The 19,180-nt window shown below is 53.8% G+C and overlaps 2 protein-coding genes across 3 annotated transcripts; both read right to left on the reverse strand.

Moving 5' to 3' along the window:
• Positions 1 to 215: 215 nt before the first annotated feature.
• EXOSC6 (exosome component 6) lies at positions 216 to 1,730 on the reverse strand. Its single transcript, XM_080638015.1, has one exon. It carries the CDS (start codon positions 1,634 to 1,636, stop codon positions 758 to 760), a length of 879 nt encoding a protein of 292 aa, XP_080494141.1. The 5' UTR covers positions 1,637 to 1,730; the 3' UTR covers positions 216 to 757.
• On the reverse strand, positions 1,722 to 17,637 carry AARS1 (alanyl-tRNA synthetase 1). Of its 2 annotated transcripts, none has more exons than XM_080638011.1 (21): positions 17,582 to 17,637; positions 16,405 to 16,614; positions 15,596 to 15,784; positions 14,232 to 14,377; positions 13,249 to 13,440; positions 12,665 to 12,809; positions 11,676 to 11,821; positions 11,010 to 11,118; positions 10,762 to 10,912; positions 10,302 to 10,426; positions 9,382 to 9,526; positions 8,559 to 8,737; positions 7,905 to 8,018; positions 6,936 to 7,142; positions 6,137 to 6,321; positions 5,549 to 5,657; positions 5,070 to 5,183; positions 4,671 to 4,790; positions 4,118 to 4,204; positions 2,357 to 2,470; positions 1,722 to 2,013 (listed from the first exon to the last, which is right to left on the reverse strand). In XM_080638011.1, exons 2-21 carry the CDS (start codon positions 16,546 to 16,548, stop codon positions 1,828 to 1,830), a joined length of 2,907 nt encoding a protein of 968 aa, XP_080494137.1. In that variant the 5' UTR covers positions 16,549 to 16,614; positions 17,582 to 17,637; the 3' UTR covers positions 1,722 to 1,827. The 2 variants fall into 2 exon arrangements, with proteins under 2 accessions (XP_080494137.1, XP_080494138.1); XM_080638012.1 differs by lacking the exon at positions 17,582 to 17,637 and adding an exon at positions 17,547 to 17,567.
• Positions 17,638 to 19,180: the final 1,543 nt, after the last annotated feature.

Genomic DNA, 19,180 nt, shown 5'->3' on the forward strand with positions numbered 1-19,180 from the left:
CTCAATGGAAACCAGCACATTCCCCACCAGCCCAGTGCAGCCACGCATTCCCAGGAATAACCAGACCCCAAAGCAGTGCCCCAAACACCCCTTGAGGAAGGACACTGGGAGCAGAGAGGGGTAATACCAAAGCCTGGCAGCCGGTCACAAGTGCATCCTTCCTCTGCCCACGCTGGCAGAGGCCTCAGCAGAGCCATGCAGGCAGAAGACTCCTATATGAACAAACTTATTTATTCTAAAAAGAACCCAACAAAACACATCTTTGCCACCCCGAAGCGCTGCAGGAGGTCCAAGGGATGTGCAGTCTGTGCCACCACATGGCTCCTGCCCCATGCTGCCTGCACCCTGCTTGTGTGGATGGTCATGGTGGAAGGTCTCAGACATGGTCCTGGGACCGCTCCGGGATGATTGCAGGGTCCTGTGGTGCAGGTGAGGTGTCAGGCAGGGCCTGGCAGCGTGGGGCAGCACAAAGGCTGGTTTTGGGGGTCTCCAGCAGCGTGTGGGGCTGTTTGTGTCCTGCAGAACCAGTTGTGTTGGTTCTCCTGCAACAAGCTCCAGTGTCCTTGGGCAGGTTTCTTGAGCCTGTGGCTGTGTGGGAAGCTCTGAGGGGTCTCGGGCTGCTCAAGGGCCGGCTCAGGGTGTCTCTGGCAGCATGAGGTATGGATCAGACAGGCACCAGAGATCTCTGGCAATCCCGAGGGCAGCTTGGATGGGCTCCGGTCGACAGCCCCATCCCCAGGGCGGGCCCCCCGGGCGCTCAGGCAGTGCTGGCAGCGGTGGCACAGCGGCGGCGGCGGCGGCCGCGGCGGCGGCAGGTGGCCTGCAGCAGGCTTTGCCGCAGCACCGGGTAGAAGCGGTAGCAGGCATCTAGGCCGAAGCACAGCGCCTCTGCCCAGTCCTCGGGCGTGCTGCCGCTGCCGGCGCCCTGCACGGCCGATACCTGGTTGAGGGCCGGCAGCAGGGCCACGGTGAGCCGGACCGCAGCCCGCCGCTCCTCGGCCTCCCCGGGCTGCAGCACCCAGGCCGCGGAGAGATCGGGCCCTCGGCACAGGGCGCAGCCCACGGCCAGGTCGTACATCTGCACCCCGGAGTCGGCCAGCGCCAGCGCCCCGGCGCTGATGGCGGCGGCCAGCACGGAGCCTTCGTCCTGCAGGAGCAGCACGCTGACCAACAGCCGGGTCCGCGGGTACCGTTCGAGCTGCAACGTAGGCTCCAGCGCAGTACGCAGCGCCGCCGCCAAGTCCCGCTCCGCTTCCCGCTCCGCCGTCGAGCCCGGCCGGCGCCGAGCCCCGCGGCTCGCGAACGGCGCCCGTCGGAAGTCGCACTGCAGCCGCCCCATTCTCAGAGCCGCCGCCGCCGCCGCCGCCGTGGGGGGCTCGGGCGCCTCCCTCGGGCCCCATGCGGCGCAGAGAATCTTTGTGCCGCCACTCAGCTCCACGTACGCCGAGCCGTCGGCCTGGCTCAGCACCGCGGCCCGGGCGAACAGGCGCCGCACAGTCCAGGGGTCCCGCGGGGATTCATCCCCACCTTCCTCTTCACCATCCTCCGCCGCTACAGCCACCCCGCAGACCGCAGCCCACAGCGCCGGCGCATGCGACTCCTCTGGCCCGCACAGGCGGCGGTGATCCACCGGCATGATCAGCGGTGAACGCGAGCAGCAGCAGGAAAAGGAGGAGCCCGGCCCGCTCCGCCCCCAAAAGCAGACGGAAGACGGCAGCCCTCGGGCACGTAGCGTTTATTGGGAGGAAACGCGGGGAGCAGCAGGCAGGGGGCGGGCAGGGTGAGGGCGCAGGGCGTTGAGCGAGGCCCGGGAGGCCTGCTCTCTCCTCAGTTCTTCTCCTTGCCCAGCCGAAGCCTGGCGAAGTCCGTGGCGAGCTGCAGGGCTTCCCGCAGGCACCCCACGTTCTTGCCCGTGGCCTGCGCCGAGACGTCCTTTCCGCCACCTTTGCCGTCCATCAGGCCCGACACCTCCTGCACCCACTGGCTGGCCTTCAAGCCCTTATTTGCAGTCTCCTGTGCAGGAAAAGAGAAAGAAAAATGAAGGGAGTTCAACTTTAACTCTGCCAGCAGTGAGGGAAGGGCATCTGTGAGCATGATGCAACAGGGCAAGGCTCTTCCAGCTCCACAGCCCCTAAAAGCTTTGCCATGCCCACAACCACATTAGGCATGGCTCTTCCCCTTCCCAGATTGCACCTCCCCCTCTTCTGCAGCCTGGTAAAAAAAAAACAAAGCCCAAGGGTTGTGGCTGTTGCCAAACCCAGGAGTTTTGGCTGTGTAGCATTAGACAGTGACACCCTGGAGGCTGTGGATCCTCCACTGAGGAACAGGGAAGGCAGAGGCAGTGTCTCGGCATTACCTGGGGCACTTGACAGAGGCAGGTGATTCTGCCAGCTTCATTATCTACAGTGAAGAGCATGGTGGCAGTCTGGGGGGAGTAAGTCTTGAAGAGCTTCAGAGATTCATTCAGGGCCTGTAGGACAAAAATCACAGAATCCCAGACTGGTTTGGGTTGGAAGGGACCTTAAAACTCACCCACTTCCAGCCCCCAGCCACAGGCAGGGACACCTTCCACTAGACCAGGTTGCTCCAAGCCCCGTCCAACCTGGCCTTGAACACTGCCAGGGATGGGGCAGCCACAGCTTCTCTGGGCAACCTGTGTCAGGCTCTCAGCACTCTCACAAGGAAGAACTTCTGCCTAAGATCTCATCTCCATCTCCTCTCTGTCAGATTAAAGCCATTCCCCCTTGTCCTGTCCCTACAGGCCCTTGTCCAAAGCCCCTCTCCAGGTTTCTTGTAGCCCCTTTAGGCACTGGGGCTGCTCTAAGGTCTCCCCTTAAGGAGCCTTCTCTTCTCCAGGCTGAACCAGCCCAGCTCTCTCAGCCTGTCTCCAGAGCAGAGCTGCTCCAGCCCTCGCAGCATCTCCATGGCCTCCTCTGACTCACAATCCCTACAGCGCACCTTCTCTGCACTCCCAACCTGGCTCCAGCCTCTGTGGATACCTCAGGCCTCTGGACTTGCATTTAACCAGCCAGCGGTGTCCTGCAGGGTGCCTTTTCTCCAACACAAGAGACCCTCACATCTGTGCTGGGCAGAAGCCAGGGCACAGGACACAGCCAGGGCTTGTGTCCCCTCACTACTGCGAGGAACTGTTTTTATTTTCGCAGCTTCAGTTATCTGGGAGCTGGCAGAATTAGTGCCAAGGCTGGAGGGAAAAACACTGTGCCCTGGAAAGTGGCTCCCAGAGGAGAGAGCAGCTGCTCTGCAGCGGGTCTGGAGAACTCAAATGCAGTGTGAAGAAGCTACAAGGGTTTGTCAGCACAGCAGGCACACTACAGAGCTCAGGGGGGCCCACGCATCCCATTATCCATCCCAGGAAGAGCTAGCACAGATATGATGCTGCACTGAGCTTCAAGGGTGGGCCCTCCAGAGGCAAAGCCATGCTGCTCTAGCTGGGGCTCACAGCACCACCATCCATGGGACATACCCTTCTGCCAGGGAGAATGATGCACTGGCACCATGGAGATGGGAATGGCTACAGAGAGCAAGCAGGCTTCTCGAAGCAGTATCAGCTCCAAGAGTCCTGGAGTGGAAGTTTAAATAGGGCATGAAAATCAGAGTAGTCCAACCTCAGGGCACCATCAGCCCATTCAGCACGGAGGACAGAAGGAGCAATTTCAGCCCTGGCTGGAAAGAACTGGAGCTCTGCTGCAGCAGGCAGTGCCCAGGAGGTGAGAGCACATGTTCAGCCTAGGACACCACTCCCACAGCTGATGTGTAACAGCCACATCCAGCAGGACATTTGTGGCTTGGCAGAGCTTCTGCTGAATGTTCCTTAAGCCCTCCTGTTAGTGTTGTAAGGGCTGCTGGATGAGCAAGGGCACGGTGCTGTTTCTATTGGGGTCCCTGACCACCATGAGGTATGGAAACTCAGCTAGTGGCCAAGAGTCCCCCATGCCCCAGCCCCTGTGTAACTTCCCTCTTGTCACTGCTCAGGGCTGGCAGGTAGCAAGAGTGCCAGCTCTGTAACACAGCACCACTCCCCCCAGGGAGCAGAGACCACCCAACTGCTCCCCAGGCACGAGGAAGGTCATTGAGGAGTGATTAGACCCTCCCCTACCTTTGCTGAGGCTCCATTTTCCATTTCCATGATGACCAGTGGCTGGTTAGGGTGACTCTCAATGACTTGCTTGGTCTTTTCCAGCACCTGAGGACAACAGCAGTCAGATGCTGGAGTACACACATGGTGTATGCACACAAGAACCACTCGGGTGAAGGTGTAACTTCCCTGAAAGTACAGAGGCTCCCAAGGTGCCCAAACACACCACAGCCCAGGCTGGAGCAGCTTCATGCTGGGAGGCAGGGTGTGTGGCCTGCCAGGCAGCAGCAGTGCTGTGTCTGAGCCCTCCTCCAGGAAAATCCGCTGGGATCCAGGAGAAAGCCTACCCCCTAGGGCACTGCTAGGGCAGAAGCACCCCAGATATCAAGACTAGCATGCATTTCAACCCAGGAAACACGCATGGAGCAGCCACGCTCTGGGATAAGCTGGAAGGCTGAAATGCGTGAGGAACATTCCCACAGCTTGGTTCCCTTCCACACTAGACACAGGTGGAGCTCCCAAAGGAGCCGTCTGCAGCCCGCCTGCACTGTCCTTTATTCCCATCAGGGCTCACTCGTTTCTGGATGTCAGCTTTGCTTGCTCGGTCCAGGTCATCCATAACTTTCTTCAGTGCTTTAACAGCCTCCCTCAGTTCATCTTTCTGCCACTGTGGTATGACAGCGGTGGCCAGTGTCTGCAAAACAGGAGTTGTGGAGAGGGTTAAAGGTATCAGTGACCATGATAAGAGATGCTGCACCACACTCATGAACCTCAAGTGCCTCAGCTGGCAGAGCCCAGTAAGCTCCCCTCCTCTTCCAGCCTCAGGCATGAGGTGCTGGCTGCAGCACCTGCAGAACACAGGGTGGTGTGGACAGGAGCAGGAAGCTGAACTTGGGCCTTATTAACACCACCCAGTGCTGGTCATCAAGGTGCCACTCACTTTGGGGAGGCAGACCACAGGTACTATCCTCACCTCACTGAGATCCACGATCTCCTTCTGCACATCCTTGTTGGGAGCTGTCTGGACCTTCACCTTGGCCTCCAGGGCTGATAGCAGCTTCCTGAGGCTGTCGACTTTCTTGAGGGCCTAACAGAATAGAATCCCAGTTAAGTCAGGCAGGGAGATGTAGCAGGCTGGGCTTTTGCCAACCCCATGAGAAGGGGCAAGGAATGATGCAGCCCTCAGATGGAGGTCAGTAACTCTTCAGGAAGCAGCAGAGCCAAAGCAGGCAGCTTGTGACCAGAACCAGGGTGTGATGCTGGCAAACAGGCCCCCGGATTCTTCTTTGCCAGAAGGAATGCTAAGTTCCTCCATAAAGAGAAAGCCATCTCCCCCATGAACCCTTGCAATGAGTATCCCACCAGGGATATTGCACAAATTCGAACAAAAGGAACCTTGGCACACGGTTAATATGTGGGATTTTCCAGAGGATCTCTCCTGCCTCCTCTCACCTTCCGAGCTTCGCCCCCAGTGACTGCAACTATCCTCCGGATGCCTTTAGCAATTGCTTCTTCTGAAACAATCACAAAAGGGCCAGTGTGGCTGGAGTTCTGCAAGTGCCTTTGGAAAGAACCCAGAAAGACTCACAATAAGAGAGAGTTAGAAGTCCACCTCTCACCTCAGCAGCAATCGGCATGGAAGCAAGAAAACCAACGTGCCAGGGACAGGAAGCAAGCATGGGGACAGGAAGCAAGCATGGGGACAGGAAGCAAGCATGGGGACAGGAAGCAAGCATGGGGACAGGCCAAAACCCCAACCTAGCTGCTAAAAGCAAATAAGCAAGGCAAAGGTGGCAAAGGCTTTGTTTCTGCACTGTCAGAGACTGTGCATGTGGGCAGCAACAGCACACAGGCAGAGATTTTTCCGGCCTACAAAGACTGACTTTAAACATGGAATGCAAAGGCACATCATGATCACCACCACCTCCAGCTCTGCCCTGGGTGTGGCCAGCAGACACAGCACTTCCAGCAGAGCTCGGGCTCCACACGGATGCCTTTCCAGCCACCCTGCCACCTTCCCTGGCCTCTCCAGATACTCACGTGCCCCCGCAGAACTCTACTGAAGTGATGGAGCCTGCGGGGCCAGAGGGGTCAGCCAGCAGCTCCTCCACAGGGATGCCAATTGAGACCACACGGACAGGGTCAGGGTAGGTCTCATCAAAAACTGCCCGCAGTCCTTGGATAGCTTTGGCTGCTGCAAGAGGGCAGTCCTGGGCGTACACTGTCTGCAGAGGACAGGAAAGGGGTGCAGGTAAGAGCCAGTCTTGTCAGTTGTGACTGAGGGCCCAGGGAATCCTGACTTCCTCCAAAAGAGCTTAAAAGGGACCTTCTGTGCCTTACCTGAGCTGTTGTTTGTTGAGCTGCAGGGAACCCCAAAGTCACTGGAGAGATGCCTCATCTTCAGAATTCCTAATAGCATTGCCAGCTCAGACTCCCCATGTACATTCTAATGCTTTCTAAGCACAGACTCCTGAGTGGAGCACAAAGTCCTCCAGCATCTCCTCTGGCACCACACAAAGCAATGCTCTTACCACTGAGGACACATCATGGGGTGGCCGCGTGTACACTAAATCAAGCCACCCCTGCAAAACTACTCTGCCAAACTTCCTGTAGCTAAACGCAACACTAGCACAGGCATGGAAATATTCCGACCCTACAGAGGGCTTGCTACAAATCCACATGGAGTTTTCCCACTCAGGATCCTCTGAGGTGATGCCAATCTGTGCGCAGTACTGCACTGGCAGTTCAGAAGACTCCTGCTGGGATGACCTCCCAGTATCCCAGATCATCCAAAAGGTGGACTTTTCCTGAGCATATCCAACCTCGCAGCTGTACCCACCTTTGCCTCCTCAATCATCTGGTTGGCAATCCCTTCAACTTTCTTGATGTCCTGGGTGGACAAGGCTCCCTTGGCTGTGAAGTCAAACCGCAGCCTGTCTGGTGCAACCAGCGACCCTCTCTGGTCAGCCTCCCCCAGCACGGAGCGCAGGGCGAAGTTGAGGATGTGGGTGGCCGTGTGGTTGCTCATGACTGGCCTCCGCCTCGTCTGATGGAGAAAGCCACTGTTAGATGGGATCCTGCACTCTGAAGCCAACATCACCTCTAGCAGCAGAAGTGGAGGTCAATGTCCTGTTCCAAGAGAAACCTAAACTGGCTTGAAACCAGAGGAACTTATCACACTTGCTGCCTTAGAGCCTCAGCTAAGGGAGCAGGATGTTCCCCCCCCAAATTTGTGCATGGCTCTTCCTTAGCAGTCCCCTTGTTGGGCCTGTCTGGAGAGAGGCCAAGGACAGACCAGGTCACAGACACTGATCTCTGCTCCTCGGCAGGAAGAAGCACTGAAAGATGGAAGACTTCCCTCTTGCTCCAAAGACGCTGCCTCTAGAGGGAGGGGAAATGCATTCTGCAGACTAGGCTCAACCCACCATGCACTCAGCAGGCTGAGCCCATGGGAGCAGTGTCTGGAGTGAGGGAGGCAGCTCAGGCTCTCCACTGTCATCCAAAATGCAGTGGGGACCATACACATTCTACATCCCAGTCCTGATCCAAAATGTGTTTCTGCTGCTGCTCAGCAAAACCCAGTGAGTGTGGCTCTAAGCTGTTTGGCTCCAAGGCATTATTTGCCTTGTGGTAGGAGAAAGCCAAGCAAGAGACAGCCAAACAAGGCCACACTGCTTGCCTACACCTTGTGCTGCAGGGAGAGCAGGCTGAAACACCAGGCCCCCAGAGCACCACCAATGAGAAGGAAAGGGACAAAATCCAGTGAAAAAAGAGATGAGCCCATGTGTTACACCATGTCTTAACTCACCTCATCAATAGACAGGTGGACCTGATCTCCTACTTTCAAGTTTCCATATAGAGTTCCTATGTGAAGCACATAACCTCCTCGGACCTGCACGTTCTTTACTGTGAATTCCGTTTTCTGTACAAAGAGTGAAAGGCACCTTGTAAGCAGAGAGGGACGCACAGTCCAGCCAGAGGTCTGAGCTGCAACTGGACAGGCCTCAGCTGAGATCAGACTGCTGTGTGCAATAGGAAAAAGCTGAGTTCCCCCCAGTCACAGCACATAGGGTCACAAAGCAGAGAAGTGAATGAAGATAGGGCATGGTTATGGGGCACGGTTATGGGGTACAGTTATGGGGCACAGCAGAGCTGAAAGAGCTCCCTACCTCAGCTCCCCATCACAGCTGGAAAGCACTGTCCTGCACAGCAATTCCAGCACCACCACCACAGGCCAGGTTCTGGCAACAGCCTAATGCTGCAGCACAGAGTGAAGATCCCCAAGAAGCAAGGGGAACAAATTCCAGCACATCTGTGCCACGCTGAACCCCTGGAAAGGAAACCTGTGCAATACTTGACATCTGCCACGGACAGGGCATTGCTGGAGCTTGCCTTGCCCATTCTCCTCTGCCCAGGCCCCAGGTCAGACCAACTCTAGTTGAAGGCTCTCAGGCCCACTCACATCCTCCCTGCTGTTGTCATCCTTGACCATGTAGCCCTCGTCATAGATCTGCCCGCCTTGCTCGGCGTAGAAGCAGGTCTTGTCCAGCACTATCCCACACTCCTGGCCAGTGGATACCTCCTCCACAAACATCTTCTCCCTGCGGATGGCTTTCACTGTGGCCACAAGGCTCTCGAAATCTGTCACCAGGACAAAAGGCAGCATAAGTAAAGTAGGAAAACCTTGTAGACACTACACAGAAGCAGAATTTCATAGCAACACCTCCCACCTATTGCAGGAGCTCATGGCAGCTACCACATTTGCATGAGAAAGAACTAGGGCAATGGTTAGCTGCATAAGAGGGAATTTCATTCAGCGGTCTCCAAGGCAGGGACTGTCACCTCCTTCCACACTTATGCAGTAAAAGTCAGCAGCACACAAGTCGGGGGCCTCCTGAATTTCCACCCAATGGAAGATTTAGCAGGAAAAGCCAGAGCAAGTGAGCCAAGGATCCTCTAGCGGACCCAGGAGACACTGCAGTCTCCTGAACAATGGCAAATGAGCAGCTGAGAAACATGAACATCGGGGCGTGGAGACACAAAGCTGCAGGGAACAGGAATCACCTCAAGTTGGCAACAACAGATCTGAACAGTACAGCAGCCCTTGAACAGCCTGTCCCTCTCCTTCCTTGCTCGACTAGTAACAAGCAGGCTATTCACCTGCACATGCTTCCACTCCCATCTCCATATCCTGGGAAAAGTGAGCCCAGAGGGGAATCCTGTTGAGGTACGTGCCAGGAAAGGTTTGGCAGGTGAGGATGATTCTGGGAAGGTTTTTTTCATACCATAGGTACCACTGGGATCTGAAGCATAGCTGTATTTTGGCGAGTCGTCAGTCACCTCGAGCCCTCGGGCCCTTAGCTCTTCGATGGCATAGATGTCCAGCATGAGGAGGTCCTCGCCTCCAGCACCCTTGCCCTGGGATTTGAGCTGCAAATGACAAGCACCAAAGTGAGAAAAAATACCTCAGCACTGGCCCATGCACACCACATCTCACTTGTATCCCTGACAGCTCCTCTGTTTAGTACTTCATAGAATCCCAGACTGGTGTGGGTTGGAAGAGACCTCAAAGCTCATCCAGTTCCAAACCCCTGCCATGGGCAGGGACACCTTCCACTAGACCAGGTTGCTCCAAGCCCCGTCCAACCTGGCCTTGAACACTGCCAGGGATGGGGCATTCACTTTGCTCCATGTGCCAGCAGTTGGAGTGTTCCTGTCTTCTGGCTTCACAGCAGGCTATTCTAGTGCTACCAGCATGCAGACAAAGCAGGCCTGAGCCCAACAAGGGCAAGTCAAGTACCCAGCCAGCTGGCCAATGCCACTCCCTGCTGCTGCAGAAAACATATTAGGAGAGGCACCTAAGCTACAGGCCTGCCTAGACACATCTCCTCCGACAGGGAAGTCCCAAAATTACCAATCCAGAACAGACAGTGGGGAGGTGCTCCGAGCACTCTTGCTGTCTCTGTTTGAATGCTGAGTTTGAGGCCCTGGGCCTCACAGTGAGTAAAATCAGCCTCTTTTCCTCATGGAAAAGACATGTCCCACAACAATTGTGGTGCTGTGCCCTGGTCTTTCCTCCAGGGCACTGGGACAGACAAGGTGTGAGCAGAGCTGGTAAGAAAGGAGCAGACTCATTACCACAGACTAAGGAATGATATCCTCCCTGCCCATCCAGAGACCAGCTCCCCCTGGAGTTGCTATCTACCTGTGCATTTTTCCTCTCTTCTTCAAAGCCCTCCATGTCCACAACAAGGCCCTTCTCCTCTGCAATCAGCCCAGTGAGATCCGCAGGAAAGCCATAGGTGTCATACAGCAGCCAGGCAGTATCACCTTCAGAGAAAAAGCAGAGCAGTCAGCACCCCTGTTCCACAAGACACTGCTCCTTTCCCTGGCTATGCACCATGGTAGGACAGCAAAAACCTCTGGTGAACATCTAAAAGGCTCCTCTCTGACAGCACAGAGATTACACTATCATGTTGTGTGTCTGGGCAGCTAAGAAACCCGAGGAAGTGAACAGAGGCCAGAAGAGAGATGGGGGGCCCAGCTCTGAGAGATGGGCTTTTGACACCTTCCACCATCTCTCAATTCCCAACCAAACTGAGCCTGAACTTTGTCACACATAATAAATACTTTTTGTTGCACCCAGACACAAGCCACAGCCTTACCAGGGATGATTTTACTGTCTCCCAGGCTCTGGATCTTCCTGTCCAGGATACGACGCCCTCTGCTGAGTGTTTTCAGGAACTGATCCTCTTCTTCATTGATAATATCCTTCACCGTATCTGGGTCTTTCTTCAGCTCAGGAAAGGCATCTCCCTGTGGACTCAACAGCATTAATCCTTCAACATGGAGATCTGCACGTCTTAGCAGAGGAAGTCTTCAGGACATACAGTGGAGTGGGGGAAGGACTTACCAGTGACTGCACCACCACATCAACCAGCGTAGCAAAGAAACCCTTGGGGGCATTGAGCTTCTCATGGGAGTAGCGCACAGCCCGTCGGAGAATCCGCCTCAGCACGTACCTAGGAGACAGCAGAGTCCCTCATGCACATATTACACCTCTGAGTTGTTCTAGAAGATCCACCAGCATCCACCTATCAGCACCCCTTCCCAGGACCAAAAGCACAGGATTCCCTTACCACATTTTCTCTCAAGCAGCTGCTTACAGCAGCAGCAAGCCAGAGGTGAGGTGCCAGGCTCCAGCTCCATCACCCAGACTGTGTGCTTAAGAGTGAGTCCTGTGAGTCCAGCAGCAACACAGCACAGCCCCCTGGCTCAAACTTCATTGTTTTTTTGACAGCAGCACTGCACCGAGCAGGGTTTTGTGCCTGTCTGTCCAGTGACCCTTCCTAGGGCTGACACAGCAGGACTGGGAAGCACAAGAACCCTCAGACCTGTGTGTCTTGCCCTTTTGAGCAGACCTTACTACAGGGGTTGAAGCTTCAAATATACTGAGCGCACACGCTGCTATCCACTGCTTCAATGATGAACTCAAAGACATCCTGGAGATCCCAGTGCCCTTGAGGAAGCCATGCTGAACAGAATGGGGGTGGCAGCATCGCAGCAGCTCCCTTCTTACCCTCTGCCAGTGTTGTCAGGTCTGCCCCCATCAGAAAGGGCCAGCGTGATGGTCCGTGCATGGTCAGCCAGCACACGGTAGGCCATGTCTATTCCATCAGCATCTTCAGCACCAACTTGACCCATGTAGGGCCTGGCACCTGTGCCCTGTGCAGAGAGGAGAAGGTGGTGGGCAAAGGGCACAATTCAGGATGGTGGGGACCAGCAACATGGCCGAACAACAGGGAAGTGCCTCAGAAGCCACCCACCATTCCACTGCCCATGGCCACAGAGGAGGCATGCTCCCCCTGGAAAGTGAAGCGAGAGCTGTGAGACTCTGCATGGTGCCACAGCCTGCACTTCCAGAGTCTGCAACACCAGAGGGAAGCAAAGCTAATTTATCTCAACATTAAGAGTCCAGGACACAAGAGAGTGGGAGAGGAACAGAGTGCAAGGAAATCATCTGTTGTGCACACTGGCTAGGACCAGAGTCCTGGCATAACCTGCCTAGCCAAGGAACTTGGCCCTGCAAGTCATGTTTTACAGCAAACTGTCACGGTTTATGGCAGAAACCTCCTCTCTAAAGGGATTTATTACAGGTCAGCATGTTCCAGGTGGGTAACTGAAGGACAAACTCTGATTCTGGGTAAGCAGCATCACATGCTCTACCACATGGCACAAAGATGGCACTTGGCCATATGGGACTGCAGAGCATCTCCTTGGGAGAGGGCCTAGGACTGCACACCAGGACAGTTCACAGAAACACTTGGGAAAGCTGCACTGCTCATTGTCCTGTATTTTCCACAGCAAATATGTCCCAAGGCAACAATTACTGTGTCAGCCTGCATTCCTATCCTCAGGAAAGTACAAGCCCCTGGGGCTCCCAACAGCTGGGGAAGCAGAGACCTCCAGACATAATCACCCTGCCCAACCACCCCACGCATCTCCCCAGGGATTGAGAGAATGAAGGCAGCTGGATCAGGCCCAGAATCAAACCCCTCCAGTTCATACCTTTTGGATGGCTTCAAAGTAAGGAAGGAAAAGGTCAGTGTCATAGTTGGACATCTTGTTTTGCAGTACAGAGACCAGCCTCTCCAGTCCCATCCCAGTATCAATACTCTTCTTAGGAAGAGGTTTCAGTGCCCCATCAGCTTCCCTGCCCAGCCACAGAAAGAAAGATGAGCTGTGATGGATGGAGGCTCTGCAGAGGAAACCCCATCTCCATGGATTCCTGTGAGGAAATCCTCACCTCCATAAGATTTTGTGCCATCAAGTTTCTGATGTGAGCCCATGCACAAGCCACACAAAGGACAACTTTGATAAAATACAGTTAACAAGACCCTCAATAACAATTTAGACCCCAAGCGGGATGGCACTTATCCCCTACTGAACTCTCGGCAGACAACTAAGAAAATACTTCCAGTCTGTCCCCAAAACCAGTGTGACCAGCCCCTTTTACACAGGACAGTAGGGCACAGAGCATCACAAAATGCACAGGTCCTGGACAAAAGGGAATGGCAAGCAAGCCAGGGGAAGGTAAAAGAATACAGAATTCGAGCTGGAGCAGCCTGGGGAGGGAAGCAGGTCTGGCTCACCTATTGAACTGTATGAACACCAGGTTCCAGATCTCCAGGACATTGGGATCATCCTGATTTACCAGGTGTGAAGCGTCTCTATCCCCAATCCGGTCATAGTGGATCTCGCTGCAAGGGCCACAGGGCCCTGTGTCTCCCATTTCCCAAAAGTTATCCTTCATATTGCCAGGCAGAATCCTGCCTTCAGCCAGCCTGTAGCAAGAAACTCCTATTGAAAAACATATACTAACAGCAAGGCAAGAATTTCCCAAACTAAGAGCTATACCAGAGAAACCTCAGCTCACTAACTCCCTGGATGAGCAGATGAACTGTCAGGAGTCTTGAGAGAGGCTAATCCAAGAGGACTAATTTCTCATGACTTCTGCTGAGGAGGATCAAGTCAATATTGGCACCTGACACTTGCCCCAGCTGGAGAGAGAGCTCCTGGGTTGTTAGGATGGAACAGCTGCCTTAGGAAGAGAGTAAAGAAAACAGTCGAACTCTTTCAGTTTTGAGCGTACAAGGCTGGATGGGAGACTATGACTCAGATTCAGAAAAACAGGATCAGAAATACTCTGAAGGAGCAGGGCCCCAAACAGAAGCTAAGCGGAATATATGGCTAGCCTTCCAACATAGTCAGTCCAATGACTGGATGCTGGGAGGGGAGGAGGTGAACGGACTGCACACCAGTCAGGCATGCTTGCTCTTGTAAAAACAGCATCTTCTCAAGTGTCATAGAGAAAGCACAGTGTGCTGTGATCTGACCCAGTGGGCACTTCTTATGCTCTTAAGCTTACAGAAGAGATTTTGAAATGAAAACTCTTGATATCTTCTAGTTAATACCAGTACTTCCCTTTTGTTTTGCAGCACCACCACCCTGCAAACATTTCTGATGTTTTCATTTTGTTAAAACTTCCTGTTACATGTGCTCTGCCATAGAATACATACTATCTTCCTTTGAATGACTATTGCTCATCAAAACACACACCTTCCTCAGGCCTTACCCCAAATCCAACCAGATCTGCTTGCACTCCAGATCTGGCTGCAGTCCTGCAGCCTCATTTCCACCAAAGTAAGTAACATAGAGTCTTTCAACAGGGATGCCAAACTCCTTGGTGAGAAGGTCCAGTGCCAGTTTACAAGCAAGTTCCTGCAGAAGGAAAGATGAGGTCAGCAAATGAATGCAAGAAGAGTTTCTCTTCAACATGCAGAGTACTGGCTACTGTAGGTATCAGCAGCTGAAGAGCCAAAAACTTTCAGACTTCTGACATAAGAAGGAAGCAAATTAATATATGGAGCGAATAGGTCATGAAAAACATCTCATGTGGCTTTCCAGATGCAGACCAGTTAACTTTCAGCATGTTTACTGCCCCCTCAAAAGCCTTTTAATTCTGCTCTTATTCTGTATTCTCAACACTGTCTTTCTGAATTTGAACACTATTATCAAGGAGCTTGGGAAAGGACACCGTTATTTTATGATCATTCCTGTCTGAAGGTCCATCACTGTCATTCAGCACGTGCAAGTCCCCACAACTCCAGGACAGCCACTAAAACCTCTGCCTGAAGACTCCAAACTAGCAGAGTTAATTGTCCTGTGTTCAGCTCTAACAGGTGTCTTTCTCCTTCCTAGTAGCTGGCACAGTGCTGTGTCTGGGCTTCAGTCTGAGAGCAATGCTGGTAACACACCCATGCTTTAGTTGTTGCTCAGTAGTACTTACCCTGATCAAAGACTTTTCAGTCTCATGCTCTGCCAGTGAAGACGGACACAGGAAGCCAGGAGGAAGCAGAGAGGACACCTGGCCCAGACTAGCCAAAAGGGCTAGCACATCCATACCACAACACATCATGCCCAGTATATAAACTGCAGGGAGTCACCCAGAAGGCCAGATCACTGCTCAGGTCGGGCTGGGTATTGGTCAGTGGGTGGTGAGCAATTGCATTGTGCATCACTTGGGTTTCTTGGGTTTTTCCCTTTCCCGTTAAGTTTTATATTCTCACCCCTTGTAATTTCTCTTATCATTATTATTAGTAGTATTATATTATACTTTAGTTATTAAACTGATGTTATCTAAACCAGTGGGGTTTAAATTCTTTCTATTCTCCTCCCCATCCCAACCCAACTCGGTGAGCGAGCAGCTGCCGGTGCTGAAAATTATCAGCTGGATCTAAACCACAATATTAATATAATCAGCTTTGGCAGCCCAAAGTAATTAATCTCAAAACATTCTGCAGGTTCAGGAGAACTTCCAAGTTCATTAATTCCAAAGGAGCTATATGTGCCTTAGGAACCGCTCTGTGACAAGGTATTCTCTTTCTTCTTGGCAATTGCTGAGTTCAGAGATTCAGAGTTGCACCTAGCCTGTTTTACCTTGAAATAATCCCCAAAGGACCAGGACCCCAGCATCTCGAAGAAGGTGTGGTGGTAGACATCTTTCCCAACGTCATCCAGGTCGTTGTGCTTGCCCCCTGCTCGGATGCACTTCTGAGTGTTGGTGGCTCTGTTCAGTTTAGCAAGTGGGTGTGAGGGGTCAATAGTGTTGAGAAAAATGGGTTTGAACTGAAAGGAAAGAAACAAGGGCAATCAAGAAAACCACCAAGAGCCTGTTTTCAAATGCTGCAAGCAACAGCAAGGCAGTAAGTGTTATCTATGTCATGTTACCACTACCCTGGATATACCCAAGGCAGCTTTCAGAAACAAGCCTGCTGTCTCCTGCCTGTGAGGAGACTGCAGCACTGCCTAGAGCTTAGCATTCCTACATACACACATGTTCCTAGAGCCCACCAAACTGCAGGATCTCCAACGGGAATGAAAGTATACAGATTCCCAGCTGACAAAGACAAAAGAAAGTAATTTTTTTCAGCAGCCCAGCCTTAGCCACTCTTTAAAACTGCTGTCAGGCATCTGTGCCGGGACTAGCTGTGGTACAAACAGCCAAAGAAGGGAGGCTGGCAGTGCTCCCATTATTGCACAGTCATCCCAGCAGACACAGGAATCTCTTCCAACACTCTTGCCAGTTTTGCAAGAGCACAGTGGGCTCCATCAGGCACACCAATCACCTCTGTGTGACCAGAAGGAAGATGGAGAAAACAATAGTCTTCCACATAAAACAGGTTCACAGGTGTCAACTGATATAGGATACGTCTATAAGGACCACAGTACCAGAGTGGGACTCCTACCTGGTTCATACCAGCATTGGCAAAAAGCAGTGTGGGGTCATCCAGGGGGATTGTAGAAGATGAGTGCACATAGACGTGATTGTTTTTCTTGAAGAAGTCAATAAACTGTTGCCGGATCTGGCTTGCTGTTAACGTAGTCTCCATATTGAAGCTGCAGGTTATAGTTGTCCAAAGCAAGCAGAAGGGAAAGTAGCAAGGCCTTGGTGCAGTCTGACGGAACAACAAATAAGGTTCTTACATGTTGTCAGCTCAAGAAGTAACATTGGGATCACTGCCTCCATCTCCTGAAAGGGCTCCCCACACTGGTTAAGCACTGTCACTGACTCCTCAGTTCAACCATCAGCCTGCCCCAAATAGTGATGCCCAATCGCAAACTTCCTCTCCCCCAACCTCCCCAATTTCTAGAGCTCTACATCAAGTTACTTGTTCTTTGAAAACATGTGGGTTTAAAATACCAATTTCACCTGGATACTGAACTCAGTAAGAGGTTGTGTTTGCTCTGCTGAAGACATAGCAGGGAATTGCCAAGTCCTAAAATCATTCAAGGTGATTAAATCACAGGATTATGGAAGGGCTGAGTTTGGAAATGATCATGTCATCCACCCCTCCTGCTCAAAGCAGGGTCACTCTAGAGGTGCCTGGACGCTTTCTCGGAGAGGAACCACATTGCCGCACACACATCAGAGACGGGTGACACCTCCTGTACAGCCTGGAGCGTACACGAAGCTGTACCCTGCTGATGGAGCGCAATGCGATCACCTGAAGGGCCAAGCTCCCCCCACCCTGCACTGGTACAGGGACAACAATTCCTCATTGTACCAAGGCCAGCGAGGCGCTGCATGAAGGAGGGAAGCGAGGACTCGAGGAGCGAAGGAATGAATCGGCGCAGCAGCGGCTGCCGGGCGCAGCAGGGCCTCAGAGCAGACTCCATCTGGTCTTAAGTGCCCTCGAGAAGCAGCGGGGCCCCGGCAGCCCTGCGAGAAGCCAACCAGATCCGGCAGACGCGCATTCGCCCGCCGGCGCCGGCTGAGGAGACCCCAGCATTGACCGTGGCACCACCCCCTTCCCCTCCCGCTGCCGCTGTCCACCGCCCGCCGCGGCCCCATTGCCGCCCGCCCTCCCTGCCCAGAGCTTGCGCTTACACGTCCCTCCGCCCTCGCCTCCCCTCAGGCCGTACCTCTGCAGCTGCCGCAGCCTCTAGATCCACACCTCCGGCACCTCCGCAGCGTCCGCTCCGCCCCGCCCTTCCTAGCTCATCGCCGTGCGCCAGCTCCCGATTGGCTGCGCGGCCATCGCTCCGGGTAAAGCCCCGCCCCCTCCCCTCGGCCGGCGTGGGGCTGGGCTTCCGGCCGGCTGATGCAATGGGGGCGCACGACGCAGCGGTCCCGTGACGCGGCGGGGGTGAAACCGCGCTGGGAGCCGCCGCCCTGGGAGTGAGAGCCTTGCTGCGGGGCTGGGGTTGTCAGGGGCTCTCGCCGCTTCTCGGTGTAGGGTCATGGAGTCTGCCAGGTTGGAAGAGACCTTCAAGATCAAGTCCAACCATTCCCAGCACTGCCAAGGCCACCACTGAACCATGTCACTGAGGGCCCCATCTACACGGTGTGTGAACACTTCCAGGGACAGTGACTCCACCACTACCCTGGGCAGCCTCTTCCAATGCCTGAGCACCCTTTGGGGAAGAAATTGTCCCTAATAGCCAATCGAAGCTTACCCTGGCACGGCTTGGAGCTGTTGCCTCTTGTCCTATCCCTTGTTCCTTGGGAGCAGAGACCAGCCACCTCCTGGCTTCATCTTCCTGCCAGGCAGTTGTAGGGAGCGATAAGGGAACTCCTGAGCCTTCTCCAGACTTCCCCCCCCCCCAGTTCCCTCAGTCGTTCCCCATCACACTTCTGCTCCAGGTCCTTCACTTCTGGTATGGGGACAGCAGTGGGCTGCAAAAGCAGTTAAGGAGGGGATGTGGAGGGAAGGGACCTGGCTGGGGATGGTGGTCAAGGAAGCTGCTGCAGTGGTGACCAAAGCCCTGTGGGCTTCCCTGCTGAGAGACGTAATGACTACAAGGCCTTTGCATGGGTCTGAGAGGACAAGGTCATGGCTAAGAGGTGCAGGGGGGTGGGTACCACTCATTAGGAACATGCTCTAGTCATACATTTGGGGAGTTGATGGGGTAGGGACATGCAATCCAAGGGCACGTAAACAGGGGAGGTGCCATGTTGACAAAAAATTTGCTGTGAGGACAGTGATGCAGTGAAATGTGATGCCACATTGTTAAAAAATATCACTGTCAAGCATTGAAAGGGAGCTCAGAAAGACTGTGGGGTCCCTGCAGGTTTGTGAGGTCTGGTTCAACCCCTGGGCAACCTGATCTGAAGTCATTGGTGACCCTGCTCCTCCTGACAGGTCTTGGAGCAGAGTCCTCTCTAACCTGAGTGGTCCCCCGGTGCCTCTGCAGTGTTGGGATCTGGTGGCTTGGTGTCCTCTCTTCCTCAGAGCATCCCTTCTGCCCAAGCAGTGGTTCTTGAGCCATGAGTATGTCTGTGCTGCTGGCCTTCTTGGCCTTTGTTGCCATCAGTTAGCCCTTTCCAAAGGTTACTTACTGCTTGCCTTCCCAGCTCAATGCTGGCCTGCATTCCTCTTCACTTTACTTTGGTCTCTTTACCAAGGAGCCTGGAAGGAAAAGTGGAAGCTCCAGTCCTGTTGGTTCCTAATGGGAATGCAGCTCTGGATGCTCCTTGCAGATAGCAGCAGGAGCAGGCAGGTCTGTGCAGTGCAATTGCTT

The sequence above is a fragment of the Psittacula echo genome, assembly GCF_963264785.1.
Source record: "Psittacula echo genome assembly, chromosome: Z".
Lineage (NCBI taxonomy): Eukaryota > Metazoa > Chordata > Aves > Psittaciformes > Psittacidae > Psittacula > Psittacula echo.

What these genes read in the sequence shown, in the direction of transcription:
- AARS1 (XM_080638011.1), bottom strand. Translation starts at nt 16,548, where the DNA reads ATGGAGACTACGTTAACAGCAAGCCAGATCCGGCAACAGTTTATTGAC. An exon ending in ACTTTGAAGCCATCCAAAAG is followed by an intron (nt 11,822 to 12,664) that starts GTATGAACTGGA and finishes CTCTCTGCACAG; the next exon opens with GGCACAGGTGCCAGGCCCTA. An exon ending in AAGAGAGGAAAAATGCACAG is followed by an intron (nt 9,527 to 10,301) that starts GTAGATAGCAAC and finishes TGTCATTTGCAG; the next exon opens with CTCAAATCCCAGGGCAAGGG.
- EXOSC6 (XM_080638015.1), bottom strand. Translation starts at nt 1,636, where the DNA reads ATGCCGGTGGATCACCGCCGCCTGTGCGGGCCAGAGGAGTCGCATGCG.